Source organism: Marmota marmota, unplaced genomic scaffold (assembly GCF_001458135.2).
Source record: "Marmota marmota marmota unplaced genomic scaffold, marMar, whole genome shotgun sequence".
NCBI classification, from domain to species: domain Eukaryota; kingdom Metazoa; phylum Chordata; class Mammalia; order Rodentia; family Sciuridae; genus Marmota; species Marmota marmota.
Window position 1 is genome coordinate 7,237,385 of NW_026000211.1, and position 10,589 is coordinate 7,247,973.

At 39.3% G+C, this 10,589-nt stretch overlaps 1 protein-coding gene across 3 annotated transcripts in view; it reads right to left on the reverse strand.

Moving 5' to 3' along the window:
• Positions 1 to 9,895, reverse strand: part of Asah1 (N-acylsphingosine amidohydrolase 1) — a 40,194-nt gene extending 30,299 nt beyond the window's left edge. The window contains exons 1-2 of one of the 3 annotated variants that reach the window (XM_048791830.1): positions 9,625 to 9,895; positions 9,501 to 9,522 (exon numbers count right to left, since the gene is read on the reverse strand). In XM_048791830.1, the coding sequence (XP_048647787.1) occupies positions 9,501 to 9,522; positions 9,625 to 9,743 (141 nt within the window). In that variant the 5' untranslated portion in view covers positions 9,744 to 9,895. The remainder of the gene's footprint in view (positions 1 to 9,500; positions 9,523 to 9,624) is intronic. The other 2 variants (XM_048791831.1, XM_015486072.2) reach the window with 2 other exon arrangements.
• Positions 9,896 to 10,589: the final 694 nt, after the last annotated feature.

Here is a 10,589-nt window from a genome sequence, read left to right on the forward strand (position 1 = left end):
ACAGCAACTTTCTTATGCCTGACAAGGCCCTGCCTTACAGATCCTGAGATAAGGATCAAACAGACCATGGTGTGACTATGATTTACTGAGCTGTCAGCTGTGAAAACCTCCACAGCTATGCAAATCCTCATCCCTTGCCTTTGTCTCCTTTTCTATAAAACCTCAAAGTTCTGATCAGCCTCTTCAAGGCAAATCTTAAGTCACTGACATTATCTGCTCTTTCCAGGGCAGCCAACAACAATTAAAACTCCTTTCTTGCGTTCACCATTGTTCACCTCTTCACCTGGCATTTTGGGATGGGTTGCCAAACCTTGTCCATTGGGACCTCTGGAGCCAGGGTTTTTACCCTAAAACTCTGGTAACAATAGTGTGCTGACACATATGGCACATACAATTTATTGAGAAATGTATGGTGCAAATAAGAAAATGGCACCAAGGTACAATAGGAATTCAGCAGGTTTCAGGAATAAATGGATAAAATAAATGTTGAATGAACAAGTCAGAAGCTGGAAAAATATACAGGATACAGTGATGATGACATCAATTTGGTTTCTTCTTTCAGTAAGGGGGAAAAATTAATTAGAAACTGTAAAAGTAAGGCATAATACAAATAATCAAACTAAAATGTTGTGTATTTTTGGATAACTGAGAGGACCTATTTGAATTTTCTTTTAGGGCAATAGAGTTGGAGCTTTAGAATTATAGAAAAATGGGCTGGGGCTGGGGCTCAGTGGTAGAGCTCTTGCCTAGCACGTGTGAGGCATTGGGTTCAATTCTCAGCACCACATAAAAAATAAATAAATAAAATAAAGACATCATATCCACCTATAACTTAAAAAAAAGAAGAAAGAAATAGAAAAACAAATGTAATCATAGCACACTGATCTCTCATACCCCCCTACAGGGGATTTAACTCAGGGGTGCTCTACTACTGAACTATATCCCTATTTTTTTTTTTTTGAGACAGTGTCTCACTAAGTTGCCAAGGTTAACTATGAACTTGTAACCCTCTTCTTCAGCTTCCTGAGTAGCTTAGATTATAGGTGTGTGTCAATACACCTAGCTCTGTTGTGACTATTATTTTTTTTTTTTTTTGGCAGAGTCATATAGACAAGGCACAGAGAACTAAATGGCAATTGTATTTACTTTATCAACATTGACTAACCAGGAGTAAAAATGGAACTGAAGAAGAAAAGCGACAAAAATAAGATAGAGGGACACAGATGTCTAGAGGTTCTAGCCAAGGGAGTTCAGAAAGACAATGAAAGAAAGGCAACTAAATTAGAAAAGAAGTAATACACAATGAAGTATAAAGAAAATCTTACGGAATTTACCAAAAACATTAAAATGAATAAATGCAAGGCTGCAGGATACAAGATCAATGTATAAAAATCAATTCCATTTCTATACACTGACAATGAGCAAACTGAAAATGAAATTTGAAACATAATTCTATTTATAATATCACCAAAAAGAACAAAACACTTAGAGCTGGGCATCATGGCACAAGCCCATAGTCTCAGCTATTTGGGAGGCTGAGGCAGGAGGATCATAAGTTGAGGCCAACCTGAGCTACTTAGTGAGAACCTGTTTCTAAATAAATAGATAGATACATAGGGCTGTGGATGTAGCTTAGTGTGGAGTACCCCTGGGTTCAATCTCTAGTACAGGGAGAAAAAAAGAATAAAATACTTAGGAATAAATTTAACCAAGGAAATATAAGATTGGTATACCTAAAACTGTAAAACATTGTTAAAGAAATTAAAGAATTAAGTAATGGAAAGTCATCCATGTTCATGGGTTGAAGCCTTAATATTATTAAAATAGCAATATTCCTCAAATTTATCTTCAGATTTCAACAAACACCCAAACACCCAAAATTCTTCCTGGTTTCTTTGCATAAAGTGGGCACGCTAATCCTAAAATTCATATGGAAATTCAACAGGCCTAGACTATCCAAAACAATCTTGAAAAAAGAAAGTTGGAGGACTGATACTTCAGTTTTAAAATGTACTATAAGAGTTATACATTAAACCTTTATCATAAGAAGACTTCCTGTAATAAGTAAGATAATTCTGTACTACGGCAAAATAAGTACTGTAAAATTTATTATAATCCTAGTAACAATGGTTTGATTACCGTACTCAGGCAGTGTGGTACTAGCATAAAGATAGACACAAATAACAATGCAACTGAGTGTCTACAAATAAACCTATATTTATGGCCAGTAACATATCACATATCTGATAAGACATATCTAAAATTCATAATGATCTTATAACTCAGTAATACTAATACTAATAACTCAATTAAAAAATGGACAAAAGATCTGAATAGACTTTTCCAAAGTGGATACACAATGGCCAATAAGCATATGAAAAGATGGTCAACATGTTAACTGTTAGGGACATGCATATCAAAATCATACTACTTCACACACCCTAGGATAGCTATAATAAAATGAAACACCTAAGGGCTGAGGTTGCAGCTCAGTGGCAGAGTGCTTGCCTAGCATGTACGAGGCACTGGGTTCGATCCTTAGCACCACATACAAATAAAATAAAGGCATTCTGTTCATCTACAACTATGAAAAAATTTAAAAAAAAAAAGAAAAGAAAAAGAAACACCTAAGTGTTGACAAGGATGTGAAGAAATTGGATCACTTATACCCCGCTGGTATGATGTAAAATAGTGTAGTTACTTTATAAGACAATCTAGCAGTTCCTCAAACACATAACCATAGTTACCAAATGACCTCACAGTTATGCTCCTAGCTATATCCCCAAGAGACTGGAAAACTTATATCCAAACAAAAACTTGTATACAAATATTCATAGCAGCAACATTCAAAACAGCCCAGAGTGGAGATGATCCAAATGCCCATTAACTGCTGAACGGATAAACAAAATGTAGTGTATCCATTATATAGAATACTATCAGCAGTCTGTAGTATATCCAACAGAATATTATATGGCAATGAGAAATGAAGTACTGATTACATATTACATATTGTACATATCACAAGAAGGAGATGAATCTTAAAACCATTATATTAAGTAAGATGCCAGTCAAAAGGAAACCATTCATGGGTTGGGAATTGGCTCAGTGGTAGAGCACTTGCCTAGCACTAGCTGGGCCCTGGATTTGATCCCCAGCACCACGGAAAAAAAAAAAAAACAACCCACACAAAACAAACAAAAAAAATGAGCACATGATACAGTCCCCTTTACACAAAATAGGCAAATCTATAGCCAGAAAATTCTTTAGTGGTTGCCTAGGGTTTGGTGGTTGGGGATTAAGAGGTGAAGGTAAGTAATGACAAGTGATAAAAATACCTTAAAATTGATCATAATAGGGGCTGGGGATTTAGCTCAGTTGGTAAAGTGCCTGCCTCGCAAGTACAAGGCATGGGTTCAATCCCCAGCACCACGTGTGCACACACACACAAAAAAACTGATCATATTGATGGTAGCACAATGATGTGTATTATCTCAATAAAGCACTAGGAAAAACAGACGAATGTTAAAAATAAGCTAAATTTTTATCTACCATTGTAGTATGAGACAATGCCTAAAGTTAATTAACTCAGACAAATATATAAATATATCATTGATGTTGATATTCATAAAATAACTACAGGTGATTTAATTTTTAACACCCAAGATAGCAGAGCACTAATCAATTAAAGAAACTGGGCTGTAACAACTAGCATGGCAATAGATGTGGGTTCTAGATGACTTCTACGCTTAAATAATTACCTGGCCAACTAAGAACAGAAACAGTTAAAAGTGATTGCTCTAAGCCACAGGGCTGGGGTAGAAGGAATGGGGCAAGAGACTGTTAATTTTCATAAGCCTGTCCATATTATTTGATATTTTAAAACTATGTACACCTTGATACAAATTTTAAATGTTAACTTTTAAAATTGTAGGCTTTTGTTTATTTGTTTTAAAAAATATTTATTTTTTAGTTGTAGTTGGACATAATACCTTTATTTCACTTATTTACTTTTATGTGGTGCTGAGGATCGAACCCCGGGTCTCACACTTGCGAGCAAGCGCTCGTTTTAACTCTATCGCTGAGCCACAGTCTCAGCCCATATTTGTTTATTTTTATGTGGTGCTGAAGATTGAATCTAGTGCCTAATACATGCTAGGCAAGCACCCTGCCACTGAGAACTACAGCCCCCAAATTTGTATGATTTTATATATAGTATGAGGAAGATTTTCAAATATTGATTCTCTGACATTATTTTTAAATGTTTGAAACTATCACTATCTAAAATTATTTTAAAATAATACTAGCTACTGCAATGGAGGGCACTGTACTCAAAATTCTCTCATCCTTTAAGTAAATTTGGAAATGAATACCAAAAAAGTAGCATTCTATTCAAGAAAATCTTAATTTATAAGTATGAATCTTTCAAATATCATTTAGTAAGGAGGCAATTATTAACTTTAGAAATGTAATTCTTATAAAAAATAATTATTCAATATAAAATTATTCTAAGTATCAGACCTTTTGGTTAAAATAGGACTTCATTCACAAAAATCCAATTTACGCCCATTTTCTCAAGTTCAAGCAACCAGAAATTGAATGGTCCTGTTCAGGATGCAAGTCTCAGATCCACCAGTGATTTGTGTAGACGGTTACAAAGCTAGAGACAAGCAGAAACCAGGGCTAACCCTGCTCTGTCACAATTTCCTACAGCAGTAACAATAAAATCAGTGCTTCAATCTGATTCCTAATAGAGAATAAGATGCACTAAGTTCAGTGCTTTTGATGATCACTAGAATTAACTCGGCAAATAAGTGAAATGCAATGACTCCTGTTCCTCTCAATAATTATATTGCATGTCCTGGGTTCTGAAGCCAATGTAAAAATCAAATTACAAGCACATTTCTTACTAGACAAGTGTGAGGGAAGTTGAAAATGCTTTGTCAGGTTTTAGAAGAGAAGTCAACCTGCCCCAGAGGTAAAAGCTAAAGAGCAACCTCACAATAATACATGTGGGAGTCCAAGGTTGATAACTATGATAATCCTGGCTACCATAAACAGACACGAAACATGCATACTTTCTAGTTCCAAGAACAAAGCGTAAATGTTGAGTGAAAATAAGTAACAGCCATGAGACCTCAGTATTTCAGGTGCTCAAAAGGTGCTGATCCAGAAATCATTTAAACATAGCATTTCTAACTATCCCCAAACTTAACTATACATGGTTTTAATAGGCAATCTTATCAAGCCAGGTAAAAGTTAAAGTAGATGATATAAAGATTATAAATAGATGATAGCACAGAGATGGTATGCAGCATGGTATACTGTTACTTTATCACAGCAAAAACAGTCAAATTTAGAATCTTAACACCCTCTTCACAGTCTCCGTCTCTTATGTTGCTTTCTTTCTTTTTTTTTTTTTAATTTTTTATTGTGGGTTGTTCAAAACATTACAAATTTCTTGACATATCATATTCCACACTTTGATTCAAGTGGGTTATGAACTCCCACCTTCACCCCATACACAGATTGCAGAATCACATCAGTTACACATCCATTGATTTACATATTGCCATCCTAGTGTCTGTTGTGCTCCGCTGCCTTTCCCATCCTCCACCCTCCCCCCTCCCCACCTCTCCCCTCCCCTCCCCTCCTCTCTCTCTACCTCCTCCACTGTGTAACCCTGAGGGTCTCCTTCCATTACCATGCAATTTCCCTTCTCTCTCCCTTTCCCTCCCACCTCTCATCCCTGTTAAATGTTAATCTTCTTCTCCTGCTCTTCGTCCCTACTCTGTTCTTAGTTACTCTCCTTATATCAAAGAAGACATTTGGCATTTGTTTTTTAGGGATTGGCTAGCTTCACTTAGCATAATCTGCTCTAATGCCATCCATTTCCCTGTAAATTCTATGATTTTGTCATTTTTTAATGCAGAGTAATACTCCATTGTGTATAAATGCCACATTTTTTTTATCCATTCGTCTATTGAAGGGCATCTAGGTTGGTTCCACAGTCTTGCTATTGTGAACTGTGCTGCTATGAACATCGATGTAGCAGTGTCCCTGTAGCATGCTCTTTTTAGGTCTTTAGGGAATAGACCAAGAAGGGGAATAGCTGGGTCAAATGGTGGCTCCATTCCCAGCTTTCCAAGAAATCTCCATACTGCTTTCCAAATTGGCTGCACCAATCTGCAGTCCCACCAGCAATGTACAAGTGTACCCTTTTCCCCACATCCTCGCCAGCACTTGTTGTTGTTTGACTTCCTAATGGCTGCCAATCTTACTGGAGTGAGATGGTATCTTAGGGTGGTTTTGATTTGCATTTCTCTGACAGCTAGAGATGGTGAGCATTTTTTCATGTACTTGTTGATTGACTGTATGTCCTCCTCTGAGAAGTGTCTGTTCAGGTCCTTGGCCCCTTTGTTGATTGGGTTGTTTGTTCTCTTATTGTCTAATTTTTTGAGTTCTTTGTATACTCTGGATATTAGGGCTCTATCTGAAGTGTGAGGAGTAAAGATTTGTTCCCAGGGTGTAGGCTCCCTATTTACCTCTCTTATTGTTTCTTTTGCTTATGTTGCTTTCTAAGGGCAATGAAAACCTAATATTTTAATCTATTTGAAACTCTGGAAAGTGACTTCTTAAAGTTTTCTGGATCAGTGAATTCCCTGTAAATTATTCTGATTATTTGAGAAGAACTTAAGCCTTTGAAATTAATCAGTATTTAAGTCTTCTCCACTTGTTAAGAAAAATTAATTACAGAGCTACCGAACATAACATACTTAGGAAAATATTTACAACATACTTACTGAAAATTATTTCATTAAAGGCTCAATCAATATTCTACACCAAAGAGGGGAAAAAAAGAATAAAAAGAAGCAGCAGCAGTGGCCTGGCATGTGGCCCATGCCTAACTCCAGAGACTGAGGCACAAGGATTGCAAGTTCGAGCCAGCCTGAGTAAATTAGTGGGATGCTGCTTCAAAAAATAAAAAGAGCTGGAGGTGTAGTTCAGGGGTGAACCCCACTGGGTTCGATTTCTGGTAACATACACACAAAACAAAAACAAAACAAAACTTGTCCAGTTCCTTAAAATATTTGAGTCTTGCAAAATTAACGAGAACCTCAATGAAGTGCTTCTACTAATGTACAAAAAAATTCTGAATTCCCTTGTGTGTTTTTATATACTCAGAAAAGAATGAGAGATAATTTAAAGAATAATAACTCATGATTTTTATATCTAACAGAAAAGAAGCTGAATAATTCTAGCAAGGCAATTTTTAATTCAATTTTTTAATTAATTAGCTATTCTAAATAAGTTTTGTTTCCTAAAATGCTATCTAAAATTTAGCAGATACACACCTAAAGAAGAAAGGGCCTGTGTCTTGCACACATAATGCATATGAGCATGTAAATGTTTTCAGGGCTTCAATGGAATGATCCCTATTAAACTGCTGATATGTAGGTAAAAGGAATATGATTAAACCCTCCAAGGGAGCACTGGCCGTGTCTATCTTGTTGACTGACTCGCTGCCAGCATGTGGAATGGAGTTGAGTACATGAATATTATATGAATAAACGAATAGATCATTCATGTGTGGTCCTTTCTTTGTGAACAGGGGAAAAGCCCATGCAATACAACAGACACTGGTGAAGTCATGTGAGATTTATACAATTTTGGAATCTTTGTGAAAAATTATTGTTAAAGCTGATTTGAAATCTAATGTCAACAGTGTTCCTATTTGTATGAGAAGCTGATGCATAAAAATGTTCCCTTCAGCAATTCATTACTGAGTCATTATCTTTCAACATACAACAACTTATGAATCTGCTCAGATTTATTACTAAGAACAGTCATCTCTCCATAACTTTCTTTCTGATAAATCCCCAGCCCACTACAACCTATTTTCTGCCCCCAAACTGCTTGAGTCAAGATAATCAATGACCTCCAGCTACCAAATGGAATGGACATTTCGTATCTCAACTGCATTCAACATGGGTAACCTGTCCCAACACTCACAGCCAGGTTATTTCTGCTTTGCTCTTGAACCCACAATCTCACAGAATACCTACCTCAGACAAGACTACTCTGAGACATAATGAAACAAAGCAAGAGTACTTCATGATTCTATCTATGCACTGACAAAAACAAGGGCACTGTGCAAGCCATAAAATATTAAACACCCCTCCGCTCCTTAAATGAATGACTTATGTTTTTCCCCAAGAATTGCCCCACTTTCTGAAAGCATCCAATCAAGAGCAACCCCCAAATTCCTTAGTCCTACCCCAAATCCAAATTTTGTAATTTTTTTTCTAACCCATGGTGTGCATTCTCCCTCACCTCAAAAAATATTACACTCAGTTTGTTCAACTACTAGTGTGTTCCTGGTGGTCTTTGGATGAAGGGTACCCAACAGCATCAAAGTATTAAATTCTTTAAAGACCCTTGTAATCCCAACTCCCCTCAAGCAAATTAATTCCCTATACACATTAAGGCAAACTAATTTTATTTTTCCTTTTTCTTTCAATCCTTGTCCATATGTACATACTGTGTATTTTTCTATTATTTAAATAACTGTACGTACTGTTTTACATTCTGCTCTTATCTGCTAAATATTACATCAGTTTTTAGTGGCTGAATAATATCCTATCATGATTGATTCTTAAAGCATTTCTCCTTATAGGAATAAAACAATAAAGGAGATTACACTTTGCTTCCAATGTCCTATATAAACTATACATCTTCCTCAGCCTCAGGTCAGATGTACCATGTTTTAGTTATCTGATCTGCTGGCAAAGAAAAGTGTAGCCTTATTGGTTTTGTTTTGGACTGGGGATTTAACCCAGGGACTTGGCATGCTTAGAAAGCACTCTACCTCTGACATAATGGCCAGCCCCCAGTCTTACTACTTTAAAAGCAATGAGTTATGAAAGAGTGCCAGACTGGGTGCCAAGAGGCTTGACTTTAGGAATGCTCAGTGAACAATAGTGTGACCTCTGGCTAGAGATTTTCTCATTCTTGGTATACTTCCTCTTGTCTAGAAGGTCCCTCTTGTCACGCTGGTCCCTCACTGTCTATTGCAGTTGTCAAGTCAGTGGCCCTGTGACCAGCTTGAGGGAAAAGGCCACAAGACCGGAGTTCCCATGACTAGGGGTGAAGGCTACAACGCGTGTGCTGGGGCCTGCTCTGGGTGTCTCCCACTGCCCAGGCCGAGACGACTGGCGATGGGAGGCTTCCGGTGAGGGTTTATCTTCTTGAGGAGAAAGCACCTAGTCACCAGAGAACAAAGTCATCGAGCAGTCTGCAACTTGAGTAATGTACACAATCGACTGGAATTTTTTCACTAAAGATTTCTTTCCGGATGCGAAAGCTTGGAACTGGTAGTTCAAATATTAGTACTCAAATGTGAGGGTGTGCAAACCATACACAGCCATTCTGCGGAGTTTAGGATTTCCCTAAAAGGAGTTCTGGTTCCATAGAGCACCAAATCAACCAGGTATGGGGCTCACCTGCCGGTTTGTGGCCACACTCCTGCGAACGAAACCACAAATCTCATAAAGTGATTGCCCGCGACCAGGTGTTCCTCACTCCCTGCCCGCTCTGCCACACCTGCACTTGCGCCCCCGCCTGCACCTGTGCCCCCATCTGCGCCTCGGTTCGAGCTCACCCACCGGCGGCGCGTGCTGCGCCAAGGCGCAGGTGGCTGCCGCAGCCAGAAGAACGAAGATGAAGCGACTCTGGCCCAGCATCATTCCAGCCGCAGCCGCTTCTCCAGGGGACTCCCGCCGACGCCTGGAGAGGCACCCCAGGGCTCAAAGCAAGCCGCGCCCCCACGGCCCCGTGACCCGAGACTCTGGACTGCACCACGCGAGGACGGGGGTGCAGAGGAGGAGACGGTGGGAAGAAGAAGTCTGGCGTGACAGAGTTGCGGAAGGGAAGGCAGGATGAGGGAGCTTTCCGACTGGAGGAGAGACCCGCGTGATAGGGTGAGTTATTTAAAAGTCCAACAGGAGTTCTCGCTCTCTGGCTTGCACTTTCTGGTCCAGGCATCATTTTGTAAACGCTTCATTAAAACTCAGAACATTAAGCCTCCGCATAAGGGGAGTCTTCGCTTGCCTTAAGAAGGTGCGGTTTCTTAGTGTCTCCCCGCGGCCCCGCGAGCTGTGGTTGGGTCCAGCTTTAGCCCCGCCCTGGCTGGTGGGGATGCGGAACCTTTCCCAGAGTTTTCGCCCAGTACTGGTGCGCTCCCTGCGGGCTGCCAGCCCGGCGTTGTCTGTGCTTAATCCCCAACCGACCTGGGCGAGGTCTGTGCTGGGGCTGCTCTGTGCTCAGTGCCCACGAAACGGACTTAGAGTCTCAAAACTCAGTGTAACTAAAGTGTAAAGATGGGTCATCTTTGCCTTCGGCGGAAAGCCCGCTCGAAATAAATTAGGTTATTCATCCTGACTGATCACTGGATAAAGTGCAGGTGACAGGGTAAAGGGAGGCGGAGGTCACCTACTCCCCTGGGCCACTCACAGGCTGTGAATGGCCCACCGGGCTTTCACTGCAGAGTTAAGTCACGGAATTTAGGCTTCAGTGCCTTACCCTTGCACTCA